Source organism: Mangifera indica, chromosome 11, assembly GCF_011075055.1.
Source record: "Mangifera indica cultivar Alphonso chromosome 11, CATAS_Mindica_2.1, whole genome shotgun sequence".
Lineage (NCBI taxonomy): Eukaryota > Viridiplantae > Streptophyta > Magnoliopsida > Sapindales > Anacardiaceae > Mangifera > Mangifera indica.
In genome coordinates, this window is record NC_058147.1 from 6,557,495 (window position 1) to 6,575,257 (window position 17,763).

The 17,763-nt window shown below is 32.9% G+C and overlaps 2 protein-coding genes across 7 annotated transcripts; one reads left to right on the forward strand and one right to left on the reverse strand.

Moving 5' to 3' along the window:
* Positions 1-1,455: 1,455 nt before the first annotated feature.
* On the reverse strand, positions 1,456-7,135 carry LOC123230003 (probable methyltransferase PMT24). Of its 5 annotated transcripts, none has more exons than XM_044656091.1 (10): positions 7,009-7,080; positions 6,850-6,888; positions 4,999-6,191; positions 4,768-4,917; positions 3,550-3,820; positions 3,345-3,455; positions 3,076-3,250; positions 2,481-2,750; positions 2,100-2,294; positions 1,456-1,974 (listed from the first exon to the last, which is right to left on the reverse strand). In XM_044656091.1, exons 3-10 carry the CDS (start codon positions 6,106-6,108, stop codon positions 1,746-1,748), a joined length of 2,511 nt encoding a protein of 836 aa, XP_044512026.1. In that variant the 5' UTR covers positions 6,109-6,191; positions 6,850-6,888; positions 7,009-7,080; the 3' UTR covers positions 1,456-1,745. The 5 variants fall into 5 exon arrangements, with proteins under 5 accessions (XP_044512026.1, XP_044512024.1, XP_044512027.1 ...); XM_044656089.1 differs by having other exon boundaries at positions 6,850-6,927; positions 7,009-7,072; XM_044656092.1 differs by having other exon boundaries at positions 6,838-6,888; positions 7,009-7,071.
* A 7,443-nt stretch (positions 7,136-14,578) lies between these two features.
* On the forward strand, positions 14,579-17,315 carry LOC123229230 (magnesium dechelatase SGRL, chloroplastic-like). 2 transcript variants are annotated; one of them, XM_044654891.1, is made up of 5 exons: positions 14,579-14,990; positions 15,650-15,826; positions 16,000-16,158; positions 16,399-16,567; positions 16,728-17,315. In XM_044654891.1, exons 1-4 carry the CDS (start codon positions 14,835-14,837, stop codon positions 16,561-16,563), a joined length of 657 nt encoding a protein of 218 aa, XP_044510826.1. In that variant the 5' UTR covers positions 14,579-14,834; the 3' UTR covers positions 16,564-16,567; positions 16,728-17,315. The 2 variants fall into 2 exon arrangements, with proteins under 2 accessions (XP_044510826.1, XP_044510825.1); XM_044654890.1 differs by having other exon boundaries at positions 16,399-16,545.
* Positions 17,316-17,763: the final 448 nt, after the last annotated feature.

Consider the following 17,763-nt stretch of genomic DNA (forward strand, 5'->3'; position numbering starts at 1 on the left):
ATGCGAAAAAAATTAACAATAAATGATGTTAGTTATCACTGGTGTCACTTTAATATCTAGTTTTTTATATAAACTCCCAGTTATTAAAGCACCCCTTGTCTCTTAAATTGTGATCCTCCAGATTCAACCAAAGAAAATTATTGCAATGGACATTCACCCTCTATATTTTTTTAAAACTTTGAGAAAGAGGAAACAATGTCCTATAACTTATGAGAGCTAGGAAACCACAAACCAAGCAAATGAAACCCAAGTTTATTGACCGATCTCATAATGACTGTATAAAATAAGTCAAAAGTTTAATCTTGAAATATCATCAGAAATGATTTGAACTCTTGCTCTCTTATGCTTAAATTTTATTTTATTTTTATTACTCAAACTATCATTTAGGAACTGAATATGTTGTATTTTAAGCAAATCTAACTTGAATGATGGAGCCACAGTCCTTGGTAAGTGGGGAGTGCAGTTGAGAAATAAGAATTTTAAAGTTAAAAGAATGTGGGGTGAAAGATAAATGTTAAGTTTGCGTGGAGGAAGGTAGACAGTCCGCCACTCCCTTTAAATGGTAGGGTCGTTGAGTCTTCCTTCACTCATTGTGGTCTCTGTCTCTGTCTTATTGGCATTTTGTTTTTAAATCAAATGCTTTATGTCTATTAAAAAGATCCATTTCAACATGGAGGATGAGTTAACTTTGCTTATCTTACCTGTAATATTCCTTCAAACTTAAAATGTTTTTTCTTCTTCAATGTCAAAAGATGAAGCTATTACGTCTAACGAAGATGAGTTTAACATTCCCTCCGCCAAATAAATGCATTTTAGATGAAAACTGTTTGTGTTGTTCATAAAATGAGAGATAATTTAGTGCACTAATACTACTCTTGCCTGGTTGTTTTGATATTTTAAAAAAAGAAAAGACTGGAATCTCCCATGGCATATTCCAGAATCCAGGATCTGGAGTTTCAGTAGCAATTCTAAGTGGTGGTAGTTTGTGTTAAGAGTGGTGCTTTAGGCCAATATCAAAAGACATTGCTCACTTTCCAAAATTAAGATTGAAAAAATCTTCCTTGGAGATCATAAATGCTGAACTCTTTTCACGCTGGTGCATGCATACACCATAATCATGCACTGGGATTGTGTTGATTATTTTATTTATTAGCAATACCATACGTACTCATATTGAGCATATATTTATGATACACATCAAATATATACCAATTTGTATATATTCAAAATAAATACGCATAGTTTTATTATTTACAAATTGTAACAGGTTGCATAACAGATTAGAATTTGACTGTGTTAGTCTCTGGGAGAAGCTTTCTCATTAGCCTGCAAGTTTAAGTTAATTTTCTGACAAAACACATTAATTTCCTGTTCTGAGCAAGCATTGAGAATCCAGCAGACATTACAAGTTTAACCATATTAATGAAGTGTATAAAGATCCAGGGAAGATAAGGCTTGTAGGAAAATTGGATTTAATTTTCATTGATGTTGATTAGATATATTGTAATACAATCAGAATTCCCTCCAATTTAAGAAGGGTAGGGTATATGTATGACGGAAGCAATAAAGAAAATAACGGCTGTTAAAGAACGATCAACTGTAAAATTTTACACTCTATTTCAGAACTACAGGCTACAGCTATTGCATGCCGGAGCTGCTGCTACAGAAAGCAAACTAATTTCTAACAAGCAAATGTCAATTTTCCAGCAGACACAGAGACTCAATGACAATGTTGATGCCTGGGTTTAGAAAATTGCTGACTTAATGTTTTCTGACTCTCCAGGTCGCCAATAAGTCTTGTGAGCACAAAGCATTCCTTCGTTGTCTGTGGTGTAAACCATTTGGATTTCCCACTGTAGGGATTTAAGCAAGCGCTCAACCTCGCCAATGGTTTCCACATTATCTCGTACAATCAGGTTTCCATCTGGCCTCAGAATCCTATCAACTTCTGCAATAACTGCCTTCAAATTGCACCTGTCGACAGCAAGCCACATCAAAATAGAGCAATCATCAGACCTTAACATTTTAGGTTAGAATTATAGCTGTGAAAAATGCAATATTGAATATTAAAATAGAAGTAATAGAGGAAGAAGAAATACCTCTTTTTGATAATTGACAGGAGATGATCAGCATGAAGAAGATCATAAGTTCTAGGGTAGGTGTTGAATGACTCGCACCAATCATGATATAATCCAAACAAACCCCTTTCATAGATTATTGCAAGTGTGTCTGGAGAATCAATGGGAACAACATTCATAACCCACAGTTTCAAGTCCTTCAATGCTGCAGCAAACCTAGTATCATAAAATGGAAAAAACACCTTAAATCAGGTAAACAATAGGCAACTAGATGGATATTGTTACAACAGTAGTATAAAACTACCCTCCAACTGATGCAAAATGATCAAATCTATCTGTGAACTTGGGTATTAAAATGCTGGCTTTCATAGTAGAGCAAATAAATGGTGTGAAACTACTTACCCTCCGTATACAGCTTTCATGTCCATGACATTCCTCATGTTTGACCAGTCAATCCCTAGACCATTCAAATATGAATTGGAGACAACATTTTTCCAATGCTGGTAATCAGTTGTGAAATCCTCAGGAGCAGCTTTGCCATAAACGCCAACCTCAGAATTCAACCAATAAGGTGGTTTCTCCAACCTCAGTGGCCACTGGAGAGGCCATTGAGACCCACGCTTTGACTTATCTACTATTATTCTATGCATGCATGGCTGAAGGGATACATTCCTGATAACATGCATTCCCACTGGATTAGTAATATCACTTGTTAAGAAAATTGGAGATTCATCAAAATCTCCCCATCAGCATTATTCAAGTTTGCACTCTCCAGACCAAAGATTAGAGTATTGATAACAGAAAGCTAAATGAAATTGAATTTTCTTAGTTTATTGTGCTTATTGGCATAGTGGAACAAGTAAAGATGCACCTGAAGTTGTATAAAAAACAGTGTACTGAATTAGTTATCAAAAACTATTGAAACAAATATTTCCAGATATGTATGCATATATATGTATGTATGTATGTATGTGTGTATATCTACAGAAAAAAGTACCAGGCAGCATCAGGATCATCAGACTCTTTGCATAGTGGAGGCTCATTTTTAGGTCTTTTATCATAACAGTTATTTGATGTTGGCTTTTGATATATTGCTGCAGCAACACCATTCAATTTGTCCTTCTTAATAGTCTTCAAATCCCAGCACATTGACTTTGTTAGAGCAGACATTGCTGCCATCAATCACAACAAAGAAAGAAAAAAGATGTTAGCATCAATCTTCCAGGTCTCTTGAGAGGAATATAAACTCTGCTAGAAGTACAAAACCTTTCCAAATGCCAACATCTTCTGGAAGCTTTTGGTAAACTGGAGTGGCAGACCAGACAAAGTAACCACCAGGTCGCAAAAGACGATTGAGCTCCAAAAGAAGAGTGCCACCTACAATTTGAATTGAAACATATCACTAAATATATAAAAAATGTATAATAATATATAAATGAAGATACATTAGAAAAAAAGATGTAGACATCACCTTCAATATGCCAAGGGACCCTACATCGGGCACAGTGGATAAGGTCAAACACTGAACTGGGATATGGTAGTCTCTTGGTGCCCATAACAGATAATATGGCAGGGATTCCCCGCTCAAGAGCAAATTGCACTTGGGCTTCATGCTCATCCTTGGGGGCAAATGACATTGCAAGGACATCTTTATCAAAAAGAAACCCCCCAAAGCTGGCCACACCACAACCAACATCCAATATTACACGACTTCTATTCCCCCACGCAATATCAGGGCGTGACTGCATTATAATTACAAATTATATTTTAATTCAAGCATGTGCTGGAATCAAGAATACATGTTTATTTACTTACATCACCAAAAAAGCATCAAAAATGAAACCCCCAAACCAGTCAAATGGATCTATTGATACTTGAAGAATATCAAGAGGAAATTAATATAAAGTAATAATAGTAACAGCAGCGACACAGAGGATGCTTGATTTTCAAGATAAAGAAACCATTCTGATAAGAAAATTACAAACATTTGCAGCGGACACTTCATTGTGCTAAAAATATGTATGATTGAGTAAAAAATTGGTGATGAGAATCAAATGAAGCCATACATTCAAATTACAGCAATGCAGAAAAGGACAATACGAAGTATATCAAGAAAATTTCCAGACACCACTAAATATTCAAGAATGAACAGTGGTCACATATACATTTTCCACATCAGGCATGCCTTTAAATAGACTATGTGATTAAGATATGCAAGAAAAACATGCGTGCCGTCTAAAATAAGAATTACATAGCACTTTCAATTCATTTTTAGAGCTCATCCCCTTAATGTTTAGCTTGTAATTATAGAGAAACAAGGACAACCATATTAGTTTACAGGCAGAGAAAAACATTCAGTGAAGTCCTTAGGAACATATTTTTGTACAAAAACCACAAGCACATATATATGGCTATATATTTATGAATATTACAGGAGCACTAACATCAGTCAGAATGAGATACAGTGTCTCCAACGTATGCCAATGCTCCAGTAGTATCTATTAGGCATATGTGAACAATACTGATAGAGGATAGCATGTAAAGTTGGTTTTTTTTAAATTTGACTCTCTGAAATCAAGATATATATCATAAAACACACATGATAAGCAACCATACAAACAAAACAAGTAAATGAAGTACCAAAAGGTCCTTGTAGCAGGAGAGAAATAGCAAAAAGAAAACGACTCACATTTTGAATGAAATCAATGTAATGACGAGCACCATTCTTGAACTGAGTTCCACCACCAGGAAAAGTAAGGTATTCACCTTCAACTTTAACCCAATTTTGATGCCCCTTAAGCTCTGCAAGTTTTGTGTGTGGAACATTATAGTACCATATCTGCACCATACACCATTTGAACAAATGTCAACCCAAGTTAATTACATTATATTTTAGTTGATTTGCATTATATGATCATACCTTAGTCCTGCTTTTAGGCCACTTAATTGAGCGTCTATATCCTTCTGGCATGGGAACAACACAGGTGGGAGCTTCTTCAGGGCAGTGCCTTTCTCGATGTTCATAATGCTTTGTACTCGGAAGCCTTCTGATAGTTTGCCAATTGTCAAGGCAAGGGATGTAATCTGGCCCAGCAGCGGTATTACAAAGCTTCCAGCTATAGTGATTCTGGTCCTTCAAGATTGAAGATTGTTCTGATTCCTTCTCCTTTTGTGACTCAACCGTTTGAGTCGACCATGCACCATTTTGTGTATTAGTTTCATTCAAAATTTCTGACTGGTCAGCAGCAGGGAAATTTTCAATTGACTCCTTAACCTTTTCATGGCTTTCCATGTTATTGTCTTCAATTTTTTGTTCTGAATTCTTCTTCTTGTCTCCAATATTTTGTTCTGAACTCTTATTATTGTCTCCAATATTTTGTTCTGCATTCTTTATATCGTCTCCAATATTTTGATCCAAATTCTTGTCCTGATTTTGAGAAACCACTTTGTCAGTCTGAATAACCTCAACTGACTCAGTTTTGTTTTCACCCAAGCTCCCCTCTGATTCATTCGGTGCAATTTTATTTGAAATTCCACCTTCAGCTTCTGACTTTGAATCTCCAAATCCAGATTTAGATTCACTCTCTGCACTTCTCTCGCCCTCATCATTTTCAACCTGTGTCTTGGACTTCTCTTCAGACTTAGTCTTCTTGTCAGAACTCTCCTGCTCTTCCTTTACAATATGGTTAGAAACAGTTGCTTCATCATTGCTCTCTGTCACACTCTTCTCTTCCTGAGTATCCACCACTATGCTCTCTTTTACAGGAATACCATTGCCGTCCCTTTGTATTTCATTCTTTGGTAACTCACTTGAAGTCTCTTCAAAGTTCTCAGAACCCGTGAGTTCTTGTTTCACTTCATCTATAATTGCCTGAGACGAAGAATCTGAATTTTGCATGGGCACAACCGATGAGGACATTAGCATCCAAACCCCCACCAAAGAAAAACTGACAAACATGACTACAGTAATTGTTGAACAATAATCGGAAGACTTCCTTCCACCAACTCGGGAAAGCTTCCCCAATGCCATATTTTCTCAGAACAAATATCCCCAATCAGATACACCTAATTAAGCAATAACTATATATCATGTAAACGGAAAAAATCAACCACCTGCCATTAACAGTCAACAGAACTTTTCAGGCTGCATAATTAGCAAACATACAAACAAAATAAAATAAAATGCAGGTGGGTGGTTAGAGAGATCTGAAAATTAAGTGCTCCGAAGCTGAAACCTGTTTCTAATCTTACTAAAATCTTATATTTTAACTATCTGTCATCTCAACCTCTTAAAGAAGAATATACAAAGAATCTCTCCTGTAAAAATGCTAATGAGAGTTGCGTGATTCAAACATAGTTTGATCTTAATAAAAAAATAATAGCTTTTTTATTTTCAACATTCAATTAGGCCAACACAATCGGATTTATTTTCCTATATTCTGGCGCCTTTTATTGATTTCACGAAACCCTTTTTGCTTTTGAATTAGAGCATTCATTTCATCCCCGCAATCATGACTTTGAAAACTAAAATTATCAATTTCTGCGAAACTCAAAAGTATTTTTTTCTTCATTCTCCCGCGTATGGCAAGAAGTGCATTAAAAATAAACGTCATACTGCAGATCTAAACAAGCAAATATGCACATTCAAGCAGTTCACAAAAAAAAGAAGATAAAGTTGAAGCGGAGGGCTGCAAGCTTTCATCTATTTAGCATTTATACATAAAAATCACAACAGATTTGATAGGTAAACAAATCCCACCAAAATTTGTACCATTCGCGAAATAACGAACGTCCCCACGAGAAAGCTAAGCTCCGGTCATTCGCAAAACAAAAGAATGAAAGCAGGATCCTTACATGAACGTAGAAAGACAAAGTAATCACAAAAATTCAAAACCAAAAATGCGAATAAAACTAAATCATCAACCTTTACCTTCTTTTAGTGAACAGGGATTGTCTCGAATCTGAGTGTGTAAGCAAGTCCCCCGGCAGGCTGTCAACTGAAGGAAAAAAATTTTCTTTAAAGAAAATTTCACAGAAAGAGACCACCAGTGAGCGTATGACAGCTAATATTACCAACAGCCAAGTGAAATTAAAAAATGTTTAGAAAATTTATTTTATTATTAGAAAAAGATACTATGTACCACCCAAACTTTTTAGAAAGAAATTGACATCCTACAAGTTTGAAAAATCCATTTGTTTACCCGTTCATCAATTCATCTTTACATTGAAAGGCAGAAAAGATACCTTACACAAACAAATAAGGACGGTGGTAGTGGTGGCAATGTGGTCATGGAGTTCCTATTCTTCCTCTTATGTCATTGTCAACGATTGGCTCTAAGTATGAAACTCACCTATAAATGAAAAACACCATTGCTCCCATGGTAAGCAGGTCTGGTGGCGATGGTGGCTGTCGTAACTAGACATCTTGCTGAAACGGTGGCTTGCATCTGCTGGAGGTTTTGATGCAATGGTAGCTCCTCACATTAATGATAGGATTCTAGAATTTTCCCTGAGAATCGATTGTTGAATACTTGAATGAATATAACCATCTTTGACTTCAGCTTTCACATAGATGACGAAACTTGTTACTAGTAGTAGTTGTTTTTTAGCATCATCATCATCATCATCTAAATGTTTCCATACTCATGGATGAAACTGAGTTTACAGTTGCAGAAAATTTGCTGCAACTTCAACAAGACAACAACTAGTTTTCAAATGAAAGTCTTTTCATCGGTCTTCTTTTAATTCTTGGGGAAGAAAGAGAAGAATTTTTGCTAAAACTGAGAACTCTTGCGCCTCCCGTGGGTCCTATCTGTGTGTGAGATTGAGAAGCCTAAGGCTTTGAGTCCCGCAAAACCTCTACTGTTGTTTCCCAGTGAATTTGACAAAAGTCTAAGCACTCTCCAAGAAAGCTTTCTCTTCAAATAGTAAGTGTTTCCTTTTTTCAATCACAATTCCCGCTTACTTATTTTTTCACTTTAATCTCTTTTCGCTGAAGTTCCAATTCATTATTCTGTGGCCTTTTTAAGGGCTTTGTCTATTTTGCCTTTTTCAGGCCTTTTTCTCCTCCATTTGTTTCTTTTTGTTTTGATAATGTTATTTGAGAATCGATTGTTGACTTGAATAGATAGGGTAGAAAAATGATTTTTTTAACCTAAAGGGTGAAAAATTATTTCCACAAAATTTGGGTGGGCAATGAATTAGCCTTTAGAAAATGACTTGTGTTACCGCATTTCTCTCCGTATATCAGGGGTTTATGAAAGTGTTGGGATTCGTTTTTCATTTCCCAGCAATTCAATTTCCCCATGTGATCCTTGGAACTTAAATGGTGCCAAGCTGGCCGCGGTATCTAATCATTTATAATATTTCTTTCATATTTATCTCTAAATTGTTGATCTGGTATAAAATAAAATGGGCTGTATGTGGACGGTGGACCCGGCCATCAGTCACCATAATTGTGCGTACATCTATGGGCTAAGGTGCCGGCCCACCATTAATAATTGGCCGAACAATTATTTTTCAGGGCAAAAAGATTATTTTTTATCCAAATTTTAAAATAAAAATAAATACATAATTATAGAGTTTAAAAATTTTAAAGTCTCATCCATAAATTAATTTCTATAAAAATTTTCTATTAAAGATAAAGGTAAAATCGTTATTTTACTAATAATATTAAAAAATATATAAATTTTATTAAATTTTTTCTCGTAAGTTTTAAAAACTAACAACTTCGCTTTTTTTTTAAGTTTTCTAACTTTGAAAAATAATATTTTTCTCCTCAAAGCCTATAGTTTAGTTTATTTTTTACTCTTTTTGGCCATCATCTTCTACTACTTGCAATAATGTTTTTACCCAAGGACACACCAGCTATCACCTCTCACCCTCTCTGACGCGCGACAAAGACAAGTTGATTTAGAAAAACTAACGAAGCCTCGTTGCTTCATCAATTCCAGATGAATGAACAAAAACCAGTCTTGTTGATTTGTCTACATTGACGAAACCTTATCGCTTCATCGATTCTAAACAACTCTTTCTCATACTAGAGAGATAGTGGTTGGTGTGTGGGTTCAAGTATCATTGTCAATGGTCGTAGATGGTAAGAAAATAAACCCTAAGTTTTGGAGGAAAAATATTACTTTTCAAAGTTGAAAATTTTAGGTAAGGATAAAGTTGTTAGTTTTTAAAACCTGGGAAGAAAACTTAATGAAATTTATATTTTTTTAATATTATTGGTAAAATAACAATTTTACCTTTTCTCTAATAGAAAATTTTAACAGAAGTTAGTTTATGAGTAAGACTTTGAGTTTTTCAAACCACGTGGGTATATATTTGTTTTAGGATAAAACTTGTGTTGGAAATAGTTCTTTGGCCTAATTTTCCATCCTTGGATAAAACTGACAAAATTCTATCATTTAAATATGATAAATCATTTTTTCATCTGTATATTAAACAATGTTAGAGAATGTTGATAAAATTTTCATCATCTAATTCATGGTTATTAGTATTTTACAATACATGATATATTTTTCGATACGATATAATACTAATGAAAAATTATACATGTCATGAGATATATTAGATTGATACAATATAATAGACGTATTCTATGATAGAATATGAATTGATATACTTAAAAAAAAAAGATGTAATACAGGTGTATATGAGAAATCTTAAATTTTCAAGGGTGTTTACGATACATTCTAAAATGATAAGGTGTCCATTAGATTTTTTTATTATTTTATTTTTTACAAGTTATATTATGCAATGCGATATTTGATATATGATACAAAAAAATTAGGTTTTAATACATTATATGATATGTAATTTGATTACTATGATTCAGTCACATACAAATATATCTTTGTTTGAACACAAATCTATGCATATTATTTATATATATAATTTTATTGGTATATATAAATATTTATAATAACAATTTCAAAATACATTTAAGGCATTACTAATTATTTATTTAAGAGGTGTTTGGTTTGGAGGAATATTTAATTACTTTGATAATCTATATTTTATTAATATCATTACCTTTTTTGGTTTGTCAAGTAATAAAAAATTTTGATAATATTTTATTACAAAGATGACATAAAAAATTAATTTGATTATCACTTCTACTTTAAGTAGAAGTATCAAAAGATTAGTAAAGTAATTTTAATTTTATTAAAATTTCATTTTTTAATTATTAAAATTTTAGTACAAAATGCCCATGTTTTCAATTAAAAAATAATAATATCTAGAATAATTTAGAAAAAATATAATGGTAATAAGATGATAACTTGAAAAAATAAATACTTATCAAAAAAACTTGAAAAATAATTTAGTTAATTAATTTCATAATTTGACAACATGAAAAATCCTAATATATTATTAATATGGAGAATATTTTAGAAAATACATAAAACATTCTTCTAAATAATATTTCAATATACTTTTATCATTATTAACCAAACGCAATAATTATTTATATATATTAATTTTATTATATATAGTAATAAATTATACTCAATAATTTTTCTAGTAATTTATCTTTATGATAATTTTTTATTTTTTATAATAAAAGATTATATGAACTAAATGCACCATTAAAGTGTAAAGCCCACAGGTGTTGAAAGGTTATTTGAGTCTTTTTATACATTGAACATGTGTTTGTGGTTTCGAAATTTGACTAAGTGTTGCCAAGTTGTGAAATTTGGCATGATGTACAATTGTGCATAGAGGATGTATGTTTATTCATCAACCTATCACGTGGACAATATGTTTATCATGCCACGTTGGAGAGTAAAAGTCGAATGCACTATTGTGTATTAAGGGACGCACAATTGCAACATGCATTATGATCAGATTTATATTTAAAAATGTGTTTTGTGATTTTTTAAAGGAATTGTGATTCGTTGTTATTTGATAAACTTGTGTTTATGCTAGATTGAGTGAGAGAAAAGTTCTTCTATCGTCGTTTGACGTCCAAGCGCTAGAGAGTGGGATTTCTAGCAATCATCAAAGAAGAAGCAACATCAAACTCTAATTGTACATATGGTACAAATAGAATCTCTTGCATGAGGAAGTTGTGCATGTAAAGGGTGTGCATAACCGTATATAAGACATGCATTATGTCATACACGACTGTGAATTATGTCATGGACTCATAGTTAAGAGTGCTCGTGAACAAGTAGCTCATGCGTGAAAGGAAGGGATGCACTCTTGTACATTGTATCATATTGGATAATTTAAGTACATATAATTATAAGAGCAATATTATACATGTTTACTTTGAATACATAAATAAGTATACATTTATGTGTATCATCATATAATTGAGTGTTACTTTATTTTTAATTCAAAATCTTTTAATCATATGATTATGATCATAAAAAAAGAAGTGACATCAAACTCTACTTGTACATATGGTTACAATTTAAGATGCTCATGCATGAGAAAATCATGCAAGTAAAGGGTGTGTACAACTGTACATAAGACATGCATTGTGTCATGCATGATTGTGCATTGTGTCATCAACTCACAATTAAGAATGCCCGTGAACAAGTAGCTTGTGCATGCGGGGAAGGGATGCACACCCATGCATTATGTCATATTGGATAATTGGGGTATATATAATTATAAGAGTAATATTATATATATTTGTTTTAAATATACAAATATATATAAACACTTATATGTATATACACTTATATGTGTCATAATATAATTAGATGTTACTTTATTTTTAATTCAAAATATTCTAATCATATAATAACACACATCAAATATGTACTTATTTATACACTCAAAATAAGTACATATATTTTTATTGTAATTATAAATAAATTGATTAAATAATATTATAAAATTCAAATATTGTATTGAGATTATAGAATTAAATCTTACCAAATCGATATATAAATTTATCTATTTTTTTCTTAATTATTTATGGTATGAGAATATTTATTTGGAAAAAATCAATTATCCTCTCATAGAAAAGTATCATTAACCTCCCAAATTAAAATATACTTATAAGGTCTCAGCATGGTCTACACACAAATATATATATACAAATAATATGTATAATTTTCAATTAGCCCCTTCACCCACGCATGATGCACACACCAAACTAAGTATAAGTCAAATATAATTTACCCCTCACACATGACAATTATCATATACACCACACTATGCCCATACATACCAAAAGCAAGTATCACAAAATTATATATTTTCATCTTCTCTTGGTATGCATGATCAACATTCTAAATGTGAATCACGCATACCAGAAAACCCCATTGAAAGGTTAATTTTATGCCCTATTTCACTAAAAATTTATTTTAATACTATTCCATTACTAAAGAACTGATGAAAATAAGAATAATCACAACTTATTCAAGTTATTTCATGCAAGAACTCAAGAATTGAAAACCAGGGGTATGTACTACATATTTGGTGTAGTATAAAAATTTTTTCAAACCAAACTTAAAAAAAAAAAGTTTAGAAAAATTTTAAACCAAACAAAATCAAACTAAAAAAATATAATTTGATTCAATTTGAATTACAGTTTTAACCTATTAAAATCATTTACTTTCAAATATTTCATACTTAGTAAATAATATTTAATTATAATTATTTAAGATATGAAATAAACATTTAAAATGAACATAAAATACATATACAATAAACATGTAAAAAAAAAAGACAAGATAAGTACAAAAAAAAGTGATACAAACCTCTAATTTATTGCATTATGTTCAATTTTTTATAGGTATAATTATCATTTTATAAATTATTAAAAATATATTAAAATTTTAAATATCATTAACAACCCTACAATTATAAAACACCTCTAAACATATGATTATATGTCTCTTTATCTATATCTGTAAATTTTTTTTTGTTTTTAATTGAAATTAATATAAATTCGAGATATAAAAATTATTTAATAAAATTATAGTGGCAATGCATTATTAAGCTTGACTGTTTTTTTTTTTTGTTTTTTCAACAATTTTATAACAAAAATTTAACAAATTTTTTAATAAATTTAACGTATTAGTGAGAAAATGATTTTTTTTTCAAATTTAAAGAGTAAGAATATCATTTCATCAAATCTTGGGTGGGAAATAGTCTTTTTTGCCTATATATTTAAAAATATATATAATTTGCAATTTAATTTAATTTGGAGACTGCCCAAACAACAATTGAAGCCATAAATGTTTTTATAAAATTTATCAACCCAAATCAAAATGTTTTATAAATTAAATTAAACTAAACCGTAATTTTTTAATAGTTTGGTTTGATTTTATGACTTAAACTGAATTATATACTCCCTTATTGAAAACCAATCGACTCGATAGCCATGGAATTTCTAATTTTTTATACAAATAATAAATCTCAATATTTTAAATAATTCAAGGCCAAAGGACTATTTCCCACTCAAACTATGCTGAATTCTCAAAGTTTCCCCCATTAACTATGGAAATACAGTTTATCCACCCATGACCGGTTAAATTTAACAGAACCTTAACGCTTAAAAATTTTATCTCTTTTTGCCCCCCTAAACTTTAAAAACTAAAAGTTTCCCCCAGCCTAAGTTTTAAAAAATTATAGTTTCACCCTAGGGTTTCGTTTTGAAATCTTCAGCGACATCTCCGACTCCATTGCTGACGGCCTCTTCCTCCCGAAACATCTTCTCCTTCCGATGATCTCTTTCTTCTCATTTGGACGTCCGATCGACGTCGAAGAAGCCTTGGGAGACAAAGAACTTCGTCGGGGAAGATGAAGTTCTTCGTCTTCCCAAACGAAGATGACAAGATGAAGAACTTCGTCTTTCCCGATGAAGTTCTTCATCTCCCAAGGCTTCTCCAACGCCGACCGGGCGTCCAAATGGGAGGAAAGAGATCGTCGGAAGAAGATGATGCTTCAGGAGGGAGAGGCCGTCGACAATGGAGTCGGAGATGACGTTGGAGATTTCAAAACGAAACCCTAGGGTGAAACTGCCATTTTTTAAAACTTAGGCTGAGAGAAAATTTTAGTTTTTAAAGTTTAGGGGGGCAAAAATATATTATATTTTAGTTTATTTTTAATATTATAGAGAAAATGACGATTTTATTCTTACCACCGTTAATTTTAACTACTTATAGTGGGTAAACAATATTTTCATAGTTAATGGGAGGAACTTTGAGAATTCAGCATAGTTTAGGTGGGAAATAGTCGTTTGGCCATAATTCAAAGACAAAATTATACATGAGGTAGTTTCATCCAACCCTAATTTGTTAGAGGTTTTGCATAGCCCCTGAAGAATTGATATTCTTACTCAATCCGTTAATTGGATTATTTTAATTAATTTTTTTGTTATTGTTATTCAATCATTGGACTGAACACATCAAATCTACTAGACCAGCTGAACTTGTAGAGGCAGGCCCAGTTCAAGCGATCTAATCACGGGTGACAGAATATTCAAGTGAAGACATGTCATCACACAGTTAAAGATGACCTTGAAGTCAACAGCCAATCAGCACTAACCAAAGCCAAACAAGGCTTCGAGGACAAACGGGGAAGAGGAGGTAGGGAGGGAAAGGCTTGACGTAGATTATGTCGTTGTGGGGACGGGGAAGTTAGCGTATCACAGTCCGCATTATCACAACTATGAACTCCAATTCTCCACGTATCCCATCCCCTTTTCTCTCTCCACAGTGAAAGACAATGGTGGTTTTTGAACAATGAAGAAGAAGAGAAAGACTACTGGGGGGTTATGCTTCTTCCATGGCCTGTCATTCTGCTTACTGTTCTGCCTTTTCACCATCACCACCGAGGGGTTTTTATGCCAAATTCAACTCTTCAAGAAGATACATTTGTAAACCTATTCACCTTTCTCCCATCACCAGCCGTAGAGCTTCTTATAACACTCTTGTTTCTGAGGTTTTACTCTCTTTCCTCTCCATACTTCTTGAGTTTATGTTCTTTGTATATTGGCATTGCTATGCATTGTCATATTTTTGTAATTATAGACTTTTCTTTTCAGACAAATGTTGATTTCAGTGAGTGATTATTGATTTTGACCCATCATTTTAAGGCCAAAATGAGAAATGAAATTTTTGGCTCACTTTTTTTATTCATGCCTGTGTAATTGACGAGTATTCTTGGTTTATTGTTGAATTGGTTAAATCAGATGTAGAGCATTCTTTGGTATGAAAAAAATGTGTTGGGCATTGTTGCATTGGGTAATAAAATGTATTTCTCATTGAGAATGTGGGCTCGCAGAATTTGGATGAAATTTTTGGAAAAATTTGGTAAAAATATACCTCTCTGATATTGCAAGCCAATTTGGGTACCAGTATATAGTTCAGAGCTCCGTTTGATTCTGTTTTATTAAGTACATATATATGCACTTACTTGGCTTCTGTCACTTGTTTAGGTGTAACATTAATCCTGAATCCATGATTACACGTTGCAGGAGTTATGAGTCCACTTGAAAGAAAAGAAAAGATGTTCTGATATATTTACATCTGCTGTTCTATTATTATCTCTCTTCACTTACAGTCTAATTGGAGGGCATATTAACATATTCTAATTGCTAGGCTGTTAGGCTATTGGGACCGCCAGCAAGTTTTGAAGCTTCAAAGCTGAAAGTTGATTTCATGGGAGAGAGCATGAATGACTATTCTAGAATTCTTCCAAGGACATACATCCTATCACATTGTGACTTTACGGCTAACTTAACCTTGACTATCTCCAACGTAATCAACATTGAACAGGTATGTACGTTTAATAATTTTGCATTTGAACTGTACTTTGTTTTTACACTTCGAATTGGTGATGTGTTCATGTTAAGATCATTATGTAAGTTCTATGTTTCTAGTTGGGTGAATATCTTGTATGCATATCTGAATCTTTGATTGATGTCCTTCCTTTCTTATGTCCTTGACAGTTAAGAGGGTGGTATATCAAAGATGACGTAGTAGCTGAGTGGAAGAAAGTGAAAGACGATATCTGTTTACATGTTCACTGCTATGTGAGTGGCCCCAGTCTCCTGCGGGACCTTGCAGCTGAGTTTAGATACCACATATTCTCTAAGGAAATGCCTTTGGTAAGTTCTTAAAAAGAATGATTTCTGAAACTGCGATTTTCCATCTCGTCCTCCATGAGGACTAGAATCCAGGTTTCCGCTTCCAGGAAGGGATCACAAGTGCAATAGTACTTCTCTTCAATTGCCATAGACATTTCATAAATGAAAATTCCCTAGCATTATAAATTTTGCTTGAGTGAATTTTTTGTAACGGTCATAATGAATGCCAAATGACTAGAATATTTGATTAATGTTGCCAAGGTTCTTGAAGCTGTGCTACATGGAGATTCAGTACTTTTCAGGGAACATCCTCAGCTGATGAATGCCTCAGTCCAGGTTTACTTCCATTCAAGCTCAAAAAATTACAATCGCGTGGAACATTGGGGGCCACTCAAGGATGCTGCAGAGGTATCATTAGTTGCATAAATATGTATGACATTCTTTACTTCCCGGATAATTCCTCTTCTTTTCTTCAACTGTTTTATCAAGAAAGTTTTCACACTATATTTACTCTGTCCTTTTGTTAGCTTATTTGGAAAGTGACTGCATAAGCAAAAGTAAGTATTTTGTTTTCTCTGTCTATTTATCAGGGACGATTAGAAGGACGTATTCAAGGTTTATTGACTACAAATGAAGGTTCCCTGTCTCGCAAAATGTGGCGAAGGCCAAAATCCATTTTCCAAGCTGTGTTTGCCTTTCTTCTTTGAATAACAACACAATGTAAGAGGCCGACTGAATGCTTTGGGTGCAGCATCTCAGGCCAGCACCAACTTCAGACTCGGTCTTTTCACAGCAAAAGCACGAGAATGCACATTTTGGGATTCGAAAGACAAGGCTCAAAGTAAAAGATTAATTGCTTTGATTCTTTTGGAACTAATAACAAATTTGTTCAATTCTAAAACATTGTTTACCATTTCTTTCCAACTGAGCCATTTGTTCATTACTTAATCAATGGCCTGTGTCTTTCGTTGCTTTGTAAATTCAACTTGTAGGCTGAAGTCTTGTTTCCAAGCTGTGTTTTAACACACAATCTCTCTCTTTTTGATATTTTTTCCTTTTTATTCGCCCCTGGGCATGATGAACTTGGACCCGGAAACCTTCTAATTTATAGTGATTGACTCCATTGCTGGAAGCATAGAAGAAACATCAAGATTTTTTATTGCCAATTAGTTGTGCATATATATACTTGCATTCCTGATAATGTTCTCCAGTTCATGTGAACTAATCTAGATCTCATTTACAGTTGTAGACTGAAGAATCAGAAAGAATCCATACTTCTATTATAGTTGATTAGTAACATGAATCACCCTATGACTAGGGTTGGATTCGATCCAATTTAAACCTAAACAAAATCCAGTTTGAGATCAGTTCCAATCTAAGAGTTAGTTCAAGATTGATGAACTGAGTTTTAGATTTGCCTTAAAAACAATTTAACTATGAATTCAATTTGAGTTAGTTTGAACTCGAATGTTTGAATCGATTTGAATTTGGCTAATTTATAAATCTAGTTCAATCATTTATTTGAATTCAACTTGTTTGATCTGAGTTGGAATTCAAGTTTGAACAGTTCAAATTAAATTCAAGTCTACTTGTACTGATCATAGATGGTAGTATTCGCCTCATCTA